The 16420-nt window shown below is 45.1% G+C and overlaps 1 protein-coding gene across 1 annotated transcript in view; it reads left to right on the plus strand.

The window, feature by feature from the left end:
• Positions 1–10645: 10645 nt before the first annotated feature.
• Positions 10646–16420, plus strand: part of nfia (nuclear factor I/A) — a 234917-nt gene continuing 229142 nt past the window's right edge. Inside the window, exon 1 of the mRNA XM_079649883.1 lies at positions 10646–11162. Coding sequence (XP_079506009.1) covers positions 11067–11162 — 96 coding nt within the window. The 5' untranslated portion in view covers positions 10646–11066. The remainder of the gene's footprint in view (positions 11163–16420) is intronic.

Consider the following 16420-nt stretch of genomic DNA (forward strand, 5'->3'; position numbering starts at 1 on the left):
CGGCACTGGGAAGCTCCACTGCGACCCGGACGGTGGGCTTTATTACATCTCCCCCTGCCCAGGATAAATATGCAGCGTTCAAGGCTTTCCTTCTAAAGACTTTCGAGCTGTCTCGGTCGGAACGGGCCCGACGCCTGCTCGCTATTCATAGCCTGGGAGACAGCAAGCCTTCTGACCACATGGAAATGATGCTCAACCTGCTAGGTACGGAAGAACCCAATTTTTTGTTCATAGAACTGTTTCTTCGGCACATGCCGCCGCATGTTCAGACAGCGCTCGCTAACACGGCTATTACTGAGCCACGCGCTTTAGCCGAAGAAGCTGACCGGTTCTTCCTGGCCACCCAGCGTTTTACCCCTGAGGTGCTGGCCCCGACACGCAGCGGCTCCTTCCCTGGTAGAGGCATGCCACCTAGCAGAAGCTCCAGGGCCGACGTCAGCGACTCCAGCCCTGGCCTGTGTCAGTACCATGCACGCTATGGGGCGAAAGCGAGGATGTGCCGTCCCCCCTGCACCTACAAGGAAACGGGAAACGCCAAGGCCTGCGCTCGGTAGTGGCCGCGAGCGTGGGCACATCCAACCGGCTCCTGTTCATCAGGGACACCCTCTCTGGTCGCAGACTCCTTTGTGACACAGGAGCCCAGCGGAGCGTCCTGCCGGCTACGGTGGAGGACGCCGCCGGTGGGGGCCACGGCCCACCTTTGACGTCCGCTAACGACACCCCTATCCGCACCTATGGCACAAAGACAGTGGACCTGTGTTTCGAGGGTCAGCGGTTTAAGTGGGATTTCATCACGGCTGACATCTCCTTCGCCCTCCTTGGCGCAGACTTCCTGTGCGCTCACGGACTGCTGGTGGACGTCAAGAACAGCCGCCTGGTGGACGCACTGAGGCGTCATTCAGCGGGCTCTCCAGCTCACTCTCACAGGGTGACAAGTTCCAGCACCTTCTCAGTGAGTTTCCCGACTTGACGCAGCCCACCTTTTCCGCTGCCACTACTAAACACAGGGTAGAGCACCACATTGACACTGAAGGCCCCCCAGTCTATGCTAGGGCCCGGCGGCTCAACCCTGACATGCTGTCGGTCGCCAAGTCGGAGTTCGACAGCATGGAGCGTCTGGGCATCATCCGCCGCTCGGACAGCCCTTGGGCTTCGCCGCTCCACATGGTCCCTAAATCAGCCGGTGGCTGGCGACCGTGTGGTGACTACCGCCGCCTTAACGACGCCACTACGCCAGACCGCTACCCGGTCCCTCACATCCAGGACTTCTCTTCACACCTGGCGGGCAAGCTGGTTTTCTCCAAGGTGGATCTGGTGCGGGGCTACCATCAGGTTCCGGTGCACCCCTCAGACGTCCCCAAAACTGCGATGATTACGCCGTTCGGGCTTTTCGAGTTCCTGCGTATGCCGTTTGGACTTAAGAACGCAGCTCAGTCCTTTCAGCGGCTGATGGATTCGGCGCTCAGAGACATGCCATTCATTTTCGTCTATTTAGACGACATCCTTGTCGCCAGCTCCTCCTCTGAAGAGCACCAGGCACATCTCCGTGTCCTTTTTGCGAGGCTCAGCCAACACGGCCTGATTATCAACCCGGCAAAGTGTCAGTTCGGGTTGTCCTCCATCCACTTCCTCGGGCATCTCATCAGCAAAGATGGAGCCGCCCCCCTCCCATCGAAAGTGGAGGCCGTGTCCGCCTTTCCACGACCGTCTACAGCTCGGGCGCTCCGAGAGTTCCTCGGGATGGTGACGTTTTATCACCGGTTCATCCGCCGGGCGGCCCACACCATGCGCCCGCTGTACGAGGCCCTCAAGGACAAGTCCCCCGGCCAGGCCATAGACTGGACGGCTGAAAGGGAAGCCGCTTTCGATGCCACCAAAGCCGCCCTGAGCGAAGCCGCCATGTTGGCTCACCCGTCACACAGGGCCCCCATCGCTATCACCACCGACGCGTCTGACTACGCTGTGGGCGCGGTGCATGAACAATGGGTCGACGGCGCCTGGCAACCGCTTGCCTTTTTCAGCCGCCAGTTGACTCCCAGGGAGCGCAAGTACAGCGCTTTCGACAGGGAACTCCTTGGTCTCTATTTGGCTGTTCGCCACTTCCGTTTCCTGCTGGAAGGCCGGGAGTTTGCGGCGTTCGTGGATCACAAGCCACTTACTTTCTGCATGTCCAAGGTGGCCGAGCCGTGGTCCGCCCGACAGCAACGCCAGCTTTCGTACATCTCCGAGTACACCACGGACATACGACACATCGCTGGCAAGGCTAACGTGGTCGCGGACTGCCTCTCCAGAGCGGTCATCGGAGCTGTGCAGCTGGGCCTCGATTACCTCCGCATGGGCGCTGACCAGGCCTCTGACCACGGGGTCCAGACCCTCAAGGCCTCGGTCACGGGATTGCGACTGGAGGAGGTCACGGTCAGTGACTCGGGCGCGAAGCTGTGGTGTGACATCTCCACGGGCCAGCCTCGACCGCTAGTCCCTACGGACTGGCGCCGACCCCTTTTTGAGGCGGTTCACAATCTTTCCCACCCCGGTAGGAAACCGTCCGTGAAGTTGGTGTCGCAGAAGTTGGTGTGGCAGGGGCTTAAGAAGGACGTGAAGTCCTGGGTCGACGCATGCGTGGCTTGTCAACGGGCTAAAGTCCACCGCCATACTAGGGCCCCTTTTGAACTGTTTGCGGTTCCTGAGAGGAGGTTTGACCATGTCAATGTCGACCTCGTAGGTCCGCTTCCCCCCTCTCACGGTTTCACCTACCTGTTTACGATGGTGGACAGGACGACCCGCTGGCCCGAGGCCGTTCCCCTCACCTCGACGTCAGCTTCCGACGTCGCCCGCGCTTTCATCGGCACGTGGGTGGCGCGCTTCGGGACCCCGTCTGACCTCTCCTCTGACCGCGGTTCTCAGTTCACCTCGGAGCTGTGGAACGCTGTTGCTGTGGGTTTGGGGGTCAAGCTGCACCGCACCACCGCATATCACCCCCAGGCTAACGGATTGTGTGAGCGGTTTCACCGATCCATGAATCACTGCGTGCCGGATTGACAGACGGCAACTGGGTGGATAAGCTCCCGTGGGTTATGCTCGGCCTCAGGTGTGCCCCCAAGGAAGACCTGCAGTCCTCGTCGGCGGAGCTCGTCTATGGCCAGACGCTACGGGTCCCCGGGGAATTCATTCCCACCGCCACTGTGCCCTGGTCTGCAGCCGGGCAGCGCTCCTCCCTGCTGGAGACCGCCGGGACATTCACGCCCGTCCCCACATCGCAGCACAGCAACCCAGCTTTCCGGGTGTCCCCCGGATTACGGTCGGCGGATTTCGTTTTTATTCGCCACGACGCTCACCGCGGTCCCCTGCGCCCCCCTTACGACGGTCCGTTCAGGGTCATACGTCACGGGGACAAGAGCCTGGTGGTGGACGTTGGTGGCAGGCCTGAGACTGTGTCCGTTGATCGGATTAAGCCTGCTCACGTGGACGTTTCCAGGCCGTTGGAGTTGGCTCTGCCCCCACGTCGGGGCCGCCCTCCCATGTCCCGCCCCCCACCCCCTGTGGGGATGCCCTCGCCCTCGTTGGCGCCCCTGCCCCTGCCCTCGCCTGCGGCCCCGCCCTCCTCAGCCCCTGTGGTCCGTACGCGCCGGGGTCGGGCGGTACTTCCTCCCAGGCGCGAGGGTTTTGACTATGGGTGAATTCTGGGGGGGCTTGTGTGGTGATTGACATTATTCACCCACGGAACTATGGGTTGGGGTATTGTTCCGCACGGACATTAGTGAGTTGACCGGACTTCCTGTTTCCCCCGGTCTTATCTTCCCGGGCTGAAAGCTGTTTACATGTTGTTCTGATGTTAAATAAAAGTCTAGCTTGTACCTTCGATACCCCGCCTCCGACTCCCGTCTCTCGGCACTACAATATATTGATTGATTTAGTGGCCAGGTATAAATTACACACATGCGTAACTTCCGGGCAAAAAGTACGGCTCCGCCCACTTTTGGGGGAAAACGAAGCTGTCATTTGAATGGCGGTAAATCCAAATTCTGAAGTTTTTGACAATCCGATCAGAAATGTAAGAAAACCGTGGATTTTTGGATATTCAAAGAGCAATGGCCAGACAGGCAAACAATTACATAAAATAATTGGAAATCGACGATCGGGCTCGATATATGGTTAAATATAGCAGTAGGCGATCTATGTCCATAGATGAGAGTAACATCTACGTCACTTTACGGCCCCGCCCACTTTTGGGGGAAACCAACGCTGTCATTTGAATGGCGATCAAGCCTGAAGCCACAGAGCTCTTCTTATACCGTCCTTTTTTCTTTGAGGAAGTACAGAAAAACGTAACTCTGGATTTGTTTTAATGTTTGAGGAGCAATAAACGACACAGCAGCTTTTTGGCATCATAAAACTATTATTTTCCGCCTCGCTCATGAGAGTAACAGCTGGCGAAATTACAGACTCGCCAACTGATTTTAATTTAACCATATATCAAGCCCGATCGTCAATTTGAAATGATTTAATGTAATTGTTTGCCTGACTTGCCATCCTAATCGGGCTCTTTGAAGATCCAAAATTCCAGTTTTCAAAAATGTCTGATCGGATTGGCAAACAATTCAGAATTTCTATTGAACGCCATTCAAATGACAGCGATGTTTTCCCCCAAAAGTTAACCAAAAGTCGTGATAGGCTAGATTGTGAACATCTGGGTATTTCTGCACTGGTGAGCCATGTTAACAATCCTGTGTAACTGTGACGCTCTGAGGGGGTGAAATCATGTCATCCTGACGTCTCCCAGCGTGGACCATCATGCTTCAACGGAGACGCTTCCCATTCACTTTGAATGGGGTGACGTCAAGCTTTGCCGAACCACATGGTGGTTCAGTCGTGTCGCTTTGCCCCGTTGCTCGCGCTGAAATTTGAGACTTGAAAAGTTCAACTTTTCAAGCGTCGACGGAAGCGCCAGCCAATCAAATCATATGCCAGTATAAGCGCTAGTCAATCAAATCGTGTGCTTGTGTGTCCTGGGCGGGAGATTAATGTGATTGTTGGGCGTGCGCCAGACACGCCCACCAGCAAGCTTCAACGCGACGGAACCGTGTGGACGCACCGATACACGCTCGGTGGTGAAACTGGGTTGCCTCATCTATACCTCTGGTTATCTAGTGCATCTCTGATGTATTTGCTGAACTTTATCGGTTATTTTGCATTTTCAAAAGTTACGGGCTGCTCTTAATAAAGTTTTGGTGTCTGTGATTTTTGAGTTACAGACCAGAATAATTATTTCACACAGTTTACTCCTGTGAATAATTTTATCTGTTCAGATGATCCTGATTTCTAACCAGTCCTAAAGAGAGAACAGCTCCTGTCATGGATTTAATCTTTATACTGAGTACAATGCATATTTTGACAGCAGCAGAAATAGAGGATGATATGATGTATTTATTTCCGTGTGAATCTCCCTCTGCAATCTCAACCACCTGGAACACAAAGGCATCTGACATCAATCAGTACAAGAGGAAAAATGCAAGAAAACAAACGCTCTTGTTTGGAACTCAAGCTTCCTGGCTTTTGTCAAATGCTCCGTGCTCCAGATCCTCTAATGTTTTGCAAGTGCAGATGCTGCAAGTAGGGGTAAAACAACCGGATAATTCACAGGAGACGCCACAAACATGAGTGTGGAGGAGGAGGGGAAAATGAAATTACAAAAGGGTCATTTAATATGGCTCATGTGGTGACTGTGGCAGTGGAAGGACAGCTGGCAAGCCATCCCTGTAAATGTGTCTTCATATGGACACTTTGGCTTCACTGAGCTTTCGCGGGACAGCCAGGCGGGCGGGTGGGCGGATGGATGGGAGGGTGGGTGATGCAGTGGTGGCAGAGTGCTGCTTCTGCTGCTGTGACGCCCAGGGGCGCTGCGAGCTCCACAAAGAGGGGGAAAGAGAAAACAGATGATGGCAATCAGGTCTTTTCTCTTTCTTTCTTCTCTCTCTCTCTCTCTCTCTCTCTCTCTCTCTCTCTCTCTCCGGTTAGTGAGAGAAAGGAAGTGAAATGCACATATTTGGGTAACTTATTGGATTTTGGAGATAAATTGGAGAAACGTGTCGAGGCTTGTTCTGCTGACGGGATCCTTCTTGAGTCAAACTGAATGAAGCATCAACATGCTGAGAGCAGTTTGACTCCTCTGCTTAGTTTGTGTGATGTTTGATGATGCATGTTTTTTTTTAAAGTTCCTGCTTTTGTTGCAAATATTAAACATATCTATATGTCACCGTAACAATTCCCTGAGCTACTGAGGAACAGAAAGACAGACAGTGATTTCTGAGGACATGCCTTTTTATGTCTGTAGACATAAGCCTTTTGTTTGATCAAATTATTTATTTTTCCTGCATTGCTTCTGCAGTGGCCCGTTCAAAGCTCATCTGTCCCGAACAGACCCATTTCTTGACTTTCGCTACTTTTGCTTGCAACTTTCCCAAAGATCACTCATCCCAACAACTTCACACTTGGTAATGTTCCTTGGGTCCTGAGCGTTACGACTACCATGACTATCAATCAACAACTTCATTACTAGAATAGATTCATCCCCTAACTTGCCATAAGGCAGCACAAACTCCCACAAATCTCAATAAAACTAAAGCTCCATCCACTGTTTATGGATAAGCCCAAAATGTCACATTTATCCATCAAAAAAACGTCTGTTAAGAAAATTTGAAATAAAGCTGTCCCGTCGATCTCTGGTCCCAGCATGTCATTTGGGGTCCTACATAACGCCCTACGGATGAATGCATTTATTGCTGTGAAACTCAACAGCTCAACACTACACCTCAGCAATTTACCTCAGTTCAGCTGAAAGGTTGGCCAAAACGTTATCAACATGAGGCATCTCACCCACTCCATTTCTTGTAAACTTAACTTTTTCCTGCAGTTAAACATTTTCAGATCTTTAAAATAGGTCTATGGCTTAGTAACCAGCTGCTGGGCCACTCGGCTGAGGGCTTCCACCAATCCTCCATCTAGAATTTCACTCAAACCTTTGGGAGACCAGGGCTTGCAGATTGGGAAACAATTAACAATTCATCATTGAACTTAAAATGAAAGCTGAATGTATGCGGTTCCAGAAAATATATTTAATATGTGTTTTACTATGTCCTAGTAGGATTTTAGGGCCTACATTATATCATTAAACCTTTTAGAAACATATGTGTTTAAGCATTGAAATAAAGACTTTTACCAGTTAGCAATAAGTCCACTCAAATAGACAAAATGCTTCGCAAAATACATTTTGATGGTTTTTAAATGTAAATATGTATTTTATATTTTGCAGTTTCATATTTAATGAAGTCCAAAAGTCAACACAATTTCCAGACACACTGTATAACATTCTCATGTACATAAATCTATCATCTTTGTCTCATCTGCACCAGCACAAAAATTATGTATTTCAATGTATTTGCACATGATGCAAATGAATACACTTTACAACAATTCTTTGTTTTATTACATTTCATCAGGAATGCAGAATCCCTGAAACATGTAAGCAAGACGAGTTGTCTACAGTCAAAGTGCTGGTGAGTAGAAACCTTAAATAGAATCATAAACTTCTTGCCTGATTTCAGACAACTTTCCTCTTCAAACTCAAAAGGCAGATAAAACCAAGAAACACAACACTGCCTCCCACTGGGAGCTGAATGAATTGCCAGCATCTTAAACCAGCATTTTCATTGTGTATTAAGTGGATTTAGGAGTAGAATGTCACCAGTTGTATTTAGAAACACATAGGGCAATTTATTAGACATGTTAAGTTAAGCACACCGAAAGGTAAGGGTCCCTTCAGCCGCTCTCTTCGTGTTGTATTCTACAGGTATTGGCTTTCGGATTCTTGAGACAAAATGGCCAATATCACGAATGACAATAATCTCTAATTTAAATTATTTCAAGAGGAAAGTTAATACATTACTAATTGACTGTGCAAGATTTTGGAGACATCGACACATTCACACACAGTCAGGTCTCTTACTAATACTGCAGCATAAAACACACAGGGATCCAGCTGTCAATATCTCCTTTTTGATTTGATTTTCTCTTGTAAATGCATGAAAAATGTGGGGCCCATAGTCTCAACATTAAGAACTATAATAAGCAGGGTTTTTTTGTATACACTTTATAAGCTGTCTGTCTAAGGCTAAACAGTTCATGATAGCTTACAATGTATTAAAGTAGTTTCAGTTAAGTGAGTGAGTTTATTGTTTGAGTGACAAACACGTTTTGGTTAATTTAGCTAACAATCCATTTAATAGCCATTCAAAATAGTTAATGTTTAATTTGGCAGTAACAATTGTTCAATTTATAATGACAATTTTATATATTTTGGCTGCTAAAACAAAAAAAAAACATTATCTGCAAAGCAACTAAAGTTGAACAGTTTAAGCTGCTGAAAAGAGTTGTAACCTAAATTGAACACTATTTGAACTAGGAAACCAACATTATATATTACGAAGCGTAACAATTTAGCACCTACATGGTTAAGTTAAAACAGTATAGGCTAAACCAGCTGAAAATAATTTCATTAGGTTACACTGTTAAATATTAGTTAACATGTGTGCAATATCAAAATCAACCAACCTAATTTCTGCCAAAGATCCCCCACCAGCTCAACAACTCACCAAAAATAAGTTGTCACCAAATCAAATGATTTTGCATATGTTAAGGAATTTTATGAGGCAAGCCATCGCCTTCATGCCTATGGTTAGGGTGCAAACTCACTGCAGATAATTCAACTTTAGTTTATCACATGTAGACAGCCTTGCCCCCTCCCCCTCCCGTTCCTCCTGTTCCTCACCTCCTGGCCTGGTGTACCTTACCCCCCAACAACCCGAATGTCCCTTCGTATCTCCGGCTGAATCGCATTCCTCCGTTTAGCCGCCACAATGAAAGAACTGTTTGATGGCAGCTTGCTGTGGTTCAGGTATTCCCCCTCTGATTAGGAACCTGAGCTTCACAGACCCCACGCACCTCCCTCTGAGGCCTTTCATTATCCCTTTCCCCCGCCTATCTTCAGCATAAACAGACAGGGAAGTGATCTTGCAGGTTAGAGTGTGTTGATGCTCCATGATGGGACGATGCTGCTGCTTTTATCTGTCCTGAGAAAACTAAACCTCATAATGCCAGTCTTGGTTTTAAAAGAATCTCATACCTCTGGTTAAGTTGAAAACCTTTAACCACAAATTATTTTATGCAAACCTTTTTAGTAGTTCACTGCATTTACAGGGAAAATAACTGTCTGTAAATGAACCATTTTCAATGAATCCACACCTTCAGCCGTATTTCCATAAACATTTAAAAGAAAAAAAATACAAAAGGCCAGAATGCACCATATTTTATGATGGTCAATCCCATATACATCCTATATAAGAATACTGTTGTATGGTGAATGAGTTGACAACAAGGTGGATTTTTGTAGTTTCAAGGTACAACTTTTCACTGGACACATTTGAATATATATATCAATATTAACTCTTTATCCCAGCGTTTCAACATTCTTTCCCTGTACTGTCTATTAGTCCCCACATTCCACATATGAATAAACACAAATATTTGAATAGAAATGTTAAACCTGAGACATATATTTATTTATACTTTCTAGATGTCTTGTAAAGCATTTTAATATGTATTATTATCTCCCCAATATGTATTGAGTTTGATATGAGTTGAGTTTGTAAGAATAGTTCAAATAGAGGTTCAACTAATTATCACAAAAATCTAAAAACTGCTGAAATGTAAATACCTAAATAATTAATACACAAAGAAAATCTTATTAATAACATAGATTTGTGTGGGAAAAAAAGTACTTTGGGAGTTACCTGTTTATAGAAAGACTTTAAACTGAACCATTAAGCATTAATACATGTATTGACTTTAGTACACCTCCTTATGAAGAGCACTTATATTATATATATTATATAGTCCTTCCAAATATAATTTTCCTCCACTAAATGTACCTGACAGTCAAAAGTCAGTTAAACCACACAACAAACAGGCAGTCCAGCTCAAATCACTTTATAGTTGTACTTTTTAATTACACTAATTGTCATTTGTTTTTCAATAGTTTGACTGCTTTCACAAATCTCGAAAAATAAATGTTAACTTTAAGTTTTAAAGTGCACTCACTGACGGAGCAGTCTGTGGTGTTTTCTCTCTTTCTCTCTCTTTCTCTCTCTCTCTCTCTCAGGGCTTCCACAGGACTCTTCAGTCTGGAGGTATTTATACCAAAACACAAGTGTTCTGCTAAAGGGGGGATGGAGGGAGAAAGGGGGAAGGAAGGGATGGAAACCCAAAACAAAACATAGCATGATAGTGTATAAGCAGTTCAATGTGTCCCGAGGACTGATAGAGCTTCATCCCCCCCCCCCCCTCACTCTCTCTTGCTCTCTCTAGCTGCCTCCGTCCTATTAAAAGTGGCCCAATAAAGCAGTAGAAGTTATTTGAAGTCAGTTCAGTTTAGCCCAGGATGCCTTTTCTTTTCCTTCTTCTGCTCATGGTGATGATGATGATGATAATGAAGAACAAGCCCTAATTATACTCGAGGAAGAAAAAAGAAGGGTGAAGCGACCCAAGGCGTACGGCGATCCGGAAAAAAGGCTCATCATTCTGCTCTGCACTGCTTGTGTGTGTGTGTGTGTGTGTGTGTGTGTGTGTGTGTGTGTGTGTGTGTGTGTGTGTGTGTGTGTGTGTGTGTGTGTGTGTGTGTGTGTGTGTGTGTGTGTGTGTGTGTGTGTGTGTGTGTGTGTGTGTGTGTGTGTGTGTGTGTGTGGGTGTGTGTGTGTGTGTGTGTGTGTGTGTGTGTGTGTGTGTGTGTGTGTGTGTGTGTGTGTGTGAGCGTAAGGGGGTGTGTGTTTTCCCTCTCTGAGCAGATGACTGCCGCTCACCTTGCCACGGGGTCTGCATGAGATTGGTTCATTGTCAAAGAGCTTCTTTTTTTTTTACCCATGATTCCATATGGTATGGAGCAGGCTACATGTTGCCCAACATGCCAGTGCAAATGTTTTCTCAATTAGGTGTCTTATCTCCGATGAGCGCATCAGATGAAGCTTGCTGACAGCGTAATGGCAGGGAAAACCACGGAAGGCTCCATCAAATGGCAGCTCTGCTACGACATCTCAGCCAGGACCTGGTGGATGGTAAGTTGGCACAACATTCTCTTTTTTGTATCGCTTTCTTCTCCTTCCTCCTTTTTTCTTCAAGCAAAAGAGGAACATTCCCTCCTCCTCTTTTCTTCCTTGTTCCTCGTATGACTTTCAGGAGCACCGCACCACACAGCAGCTTTATGTTTTACTTCCAAAAAAAGTCCTGGATTTGTGACCCGCTCCGGCTGTTTGTTGTATTTATCTGTCAGCGTCCCGTGTCCGCCGCCGCCTCGCTGAGCTCTCTTGTCTCGTCCCGTTAGCAGAGGGGTGCCAGCCCCGATCGGGGGTTTGTTCTGTGCCTCCTCCTGTCAATTATTTGTACTCAATATCATTCAGAGGAAACTTCAGCAAGGACAAAAAATCCTGTTTTGCTCTAAAAAATGCCAAAGCTGAACATGATGCTTGGCTCCTGTGCTCTGCCACATATCCGTCGCCGTGGCAATTACACCGCACCAGGGAACCAACACCCCCGCCTGCGTCTCTCTCTCACCCGTCTTAGCGGTGGGGTCCCGGGACACTTTTAGATGGTTATGGTCAGCGAGGCCAGCTGAGCTTTGACTCCCCGTCACTGCTCTGGTGGTTGAAGTGGATAATTAAGTGGGGGTTGAGGTGAAGTCCAAGAGGGGAAAAGCTGGCAGACAGACGGGGGTCGAGGGGCAGGTTGGTGACTCCGCTGAGAGACGAGGAGGGGGTCAGGGTGGCTCACAATAGTCTATTGTTGGCGCCTAGTCCGAATGAGCATGAAAGAGCCCCCGGTGCTGAGAGTTCGTTAGAGGACAGCTCATTATTACTGTCGGCGTTACATTTAACACTTTCTGCCCATGCAGGGTGCTGGGGAGGGTTTTGGTGCATGGACGCTGCAGGTTCCTCTCTTCCTGCAGACTCAAACATACTTGTGTTGCCAGATACACAAAGGCTGCTTTATCCACTCCGTAACAGGGCTGTGAACTTTGTGAATTTCTCTACAAAACCCCCGTCCCCCCATCCCCTAAATGCACACGCACACTTTCACCATGCAGCCCACCACCAGCCGAATTACAGCCGCCATGGATGATGAAGGGGGGGTTTTAGGCTGCCGTAGCTGTGTGCTCAGGGTCCGAGGAGAGAGCGTGTGTGTGGAGTCTCAGTTGGTGGGGGGGAGAGTTTTATTCGCGGCTGTGTGCCGGCTGGAGGTCTGTATGTGCCGGGCAGCACGGCTGGAGGATAATTTATTAGGACAATGTTCCTGCTAATGCCTTTTAAGTGCATTAAGAGATTTGTTTTTTTTATATTTGGTGACACAATTTATATTATTAGTGCCTGAATCAAATCTGCAGTTTAAGGCAAAAACACATTTTTTTTGTTGCGAGTTTTTTATTGTTTGTGGGTGAACATATTTGTATTTCAGAAACATTTGACAATAATGCTGTAAATACAGTATTTAATTCATTTTAGCCATGGATATAATTGAAGGTGTAACCATAGACAGATTGTGTGTAGATAATGCTTCTCAAATTGGTTGCAAATTAAATGAAGTTGCTGCAGTTATGATTTTATGTGTGCAAATGTAACACATTACAGATAACCTTCAAAAGTCAGCTTTTCCTTCAAACACAATACACAGATTGTTACTGTTTAGAACAAATATATTTTTTAAATACCTCAGTGCTTCAGTAAAACGCTCTTACTGGAATTATTATGTGTATTTCATTTATTTATTCGTCAAAGCTTCATTACACAATGACGGACTTGCTCATTAAAATACATTAAGATGTTGTACTGCTGCATCTTATTTGTTACTATTTACGATTATTTTTCATATTATATTCCTTTTTTTTTTCTTGCACTATTTTTGAAGTAGAGTGCTATATCCAGGGAACCCAATAGGTATCTGTTAAAAAATAATTTCCCTCCCCCTTTGAAAATTAAAAAAACATGTTCAGTAAATTCAAGCACATTATTACGAACAATTCTATATATTTTATCCGAATGTCACTGATGCTCCCCCGCTGACGGACCGCAGCGGGTTAATTGGTCGGACCTAAATCCGCCCGGGCTCCTCCATGAGGGTCCGGAGCAGAAGAAAGGTTAAAGGGTCTGAAAGCACAAAGAGGATTATCTGCTTAAATACAAAAAGCAGCTGTGATGATTTCTGTCAGGTCGGATCAATCTGAAAGTTATTTAATTCTTATCTATATTTAAATATGTTCTCTCGCCGTATACAAATGCTGTTGATACTGTTGTACCTAGTTTATTTGTCAATAAAAGTATTGATGTAAGTAATCCCAAATTGAAGCCATTCTGTTGTTAAGGCTGATATATATTTTTAGCCATAAAACATACTACATTGTTTCATTAAATATAAAATGCGTCATTATGCAATAAGAATGTTCACACCATCACATGACACACCTGATGTTCCTTTTAAAAAAGCAGCATGCCCTTCACGCATCCAGAATTTGCTTTAAAAAAGTTTTTGATTCATTTAATCTTAACATACTTTTTTTTCTTATTTACTTCCTCCTCCTTTTTCTTTTCTTCAGTCTGTTCTGTTCATTCCATCTCATCTTAAAATGTACATTTCATTGGTGAATGTTTTTCTGCTTCTCTGGATCAACACAACAGAACAGTGATATTCAAATGAAACACATGAATATCACACTTGAATCTCTGCCAGTTTGTATATATAGCTGCTGAATATTCAGCCTTGCGGTAAATGGCTGTAAAAGTAGTTTGCATGCTGATGTCTTGTCTGCAGCTGAACCACAGTAATCAGGTCTTATTAATATTAACATTTAAGGCCACAGTCTGCAGAGTCCCAGCAGACCCAAACTAGAATAGAATTATAAAATAATAATTACGACTTCTATATCCTGTGTGAGGTCACTGGACTTTTTCCAGAAGATGAATTAGCATGTATTTGTTAAACAATAAGACTTACATAATTTATTTAAAATATATATATAATATCGGTGGTATTTTTAAATTCACATTAAACCTGAAAACTCCTTGCAAACCAATTAGAAAGGTCTAAAGAAGAGAAAAAAGCAGCTGATCTTAGACGGAATGATCTCTATCAGTGATGGTGTGACTGTGTGCGTTGAATACGTTCACCACAGGGGATAATTGGGTTTTCTGTGCCACTACAAGTGATACATAATCCATGTGTCAGTGAGCAGATCCCCCCCCCCCACACACAGACACACACACACACACACACACACACACACACACACACACACACACACAGTCTTAATGTATACATATATATCCTGTGCTTTTTGAATATTTATATTTTTAAGTATCAATTTATATTTCCTTTCTGTTTCATCTTAAAGTTACATTTAGTTTTTCTTAACAAACTAAATTATTATTTCCTGTCATTGTTGAAAAATGATTTTTGAGTATAAACATTTTTAAAGAATTGTTGTGGAATTGATCAGTTATTAAAACATTTGTTCAGTCTTCCATCTTGTACATCCTCACACATAATCGTCTTTATGTCAAACACCATGTGTGGTTATAATGAAAATACCTAAAGGAGGAGAAAAAGAAAAAAAAATGTGTTTTTCGCAGCCTTTTAAATGCTACTTGTTTTTGGTATATACGAGTATTCAAGGTGCTCGATGGTCAGTCAGTGTCCTGACAGCATCTGTTGTTTTTTTTCTAGTTTTCTGACAAGTAACCTCTTGTGGTTGTGTATAACAGCGCCACAAATCATGAAGGCAGGAGGAGGATTGATGGATCATCAAAGTGTCAGACCACTGTTTGTTTTCAGTTACCTTTCTTGGTTTGTGTTCCTTTTGATTTGATATTGTGTATTTAGAACATTAGCTGCTACTTGACAGGAATCTGAGGCAGGTTATAGCTTCCAAAAGGTTCAGATTAGGTTGCATGTTTTAGCCTTCTTGGAATATGGGATCTTAAGTTAAAAACACAAAGGACTTGTTTGATCATTAATAATAATGATTGGAGTGTTCCTGTATGCAGCTGTCCCCCATGATCTGTTGGACTCTGGAGGCGAGCAGAGACGACAGCTCGGAGTCATCCGGTCGCTGTGTTTGAGGTCTGTGTGAGGTCCATTAGCCAGACTCTCCCATGACCTGGAGACACACCGACATTAATGAGCAGCAGAGGCTACCTTTCCAATGTCGATGATTCAAAACTCATTGCGATGCCATACTGTTTCCACACCTTAATCCAAGGGTTATGAGGAATACACAATATATCCTGTACTAGAGGCCAAAGCACCTGCAGTTCTCCAACAGATACACAGGATGCGTTCAGGCACAGTACTGAGAGTAGGTCGTTCCATATTTTAAAGCTCAACACAAAGCAAAATAAATACTAAATAAAAGTGAAGCAAAAAGATGAGTGAGTATAACGCGCAGTTATGTTGCCAGTTGTATTACAATGTAGAATTCTTAACAATTGAGATGGTTTGGGACGTGAATTACAATGAAACGATTCAAACTACTTTGAATTCAGTCCGTTCCCACTGTGCTGAATGATGGGAGAATACAGTTGGAGTTGTGATGTTGAATTTGTTTTCCAGTCCCCAATCATTGTCATTATCGTATATTACGGTGCTCCTGCTCTTTAAATGTTTAAATGCGTTTTTATCCCGAACAATAGATTTATTTTGTTAGCGCTTTTACAGGTGCTCACAGACGATTTACAGATACAGTGAAAAGAAAAGAACAACAAATAAATATTTATGCATTTGTATATTTATACACACACACTAAAGAGGTTAACACTGTGACCTATCAGTCTGTATGCTCAGCTGATACTCCAACCGTGCTACACTAACTTTGTATCTCTTTTTTTTGTATCTCTCTTTTTTGCTGCCCCTATTTAAATCTGCCAGTGTCCAGTCACGTTGATCTTTGAATCTGTCCTGTTGGACGGAGGTTTCTTTGGTAGTATTTTCTAGACAGCACACTGAGATGAAAAGTTCAGTTTGAGTCAGTCACCTGAGGAGTCACAATTTAATTTGACCTTTTCAGCACCGCAGAGTCCACACTGAGTAACACAGGAGGTGTGTGTGTGTGTGTGTGTGTGTGTGTGTGTGTGTGTGTGTGTGTGTGTGTGTGTGTGTGTGTGTGTGTGTGTGTGTGTGTGTGTGTGTGTGTGTGTGTGTGTGTGTGTGTGTGTGTGTGTGTGTGTGTGTGTGTGTGTGTGTGTGTGTGTGTGAGCGTAAGGGGGTGGGGGTTACGGAGGGAGTGTCATATTGTGCAAAATATGTTTCCAATTTGAAGAGGGCCATGAGC

Source organism: Notothenia rossii (assembly GCF_949606895.1).
Source record: "Notothenia rossii genome assembly, chromosome: 1".
Lineage (NCBI taxonomy): Eukaryota > Metazoa > Chordata > Actinopteri > Perciformes > Nototheniidae > Notothenia > Notothenia rossii.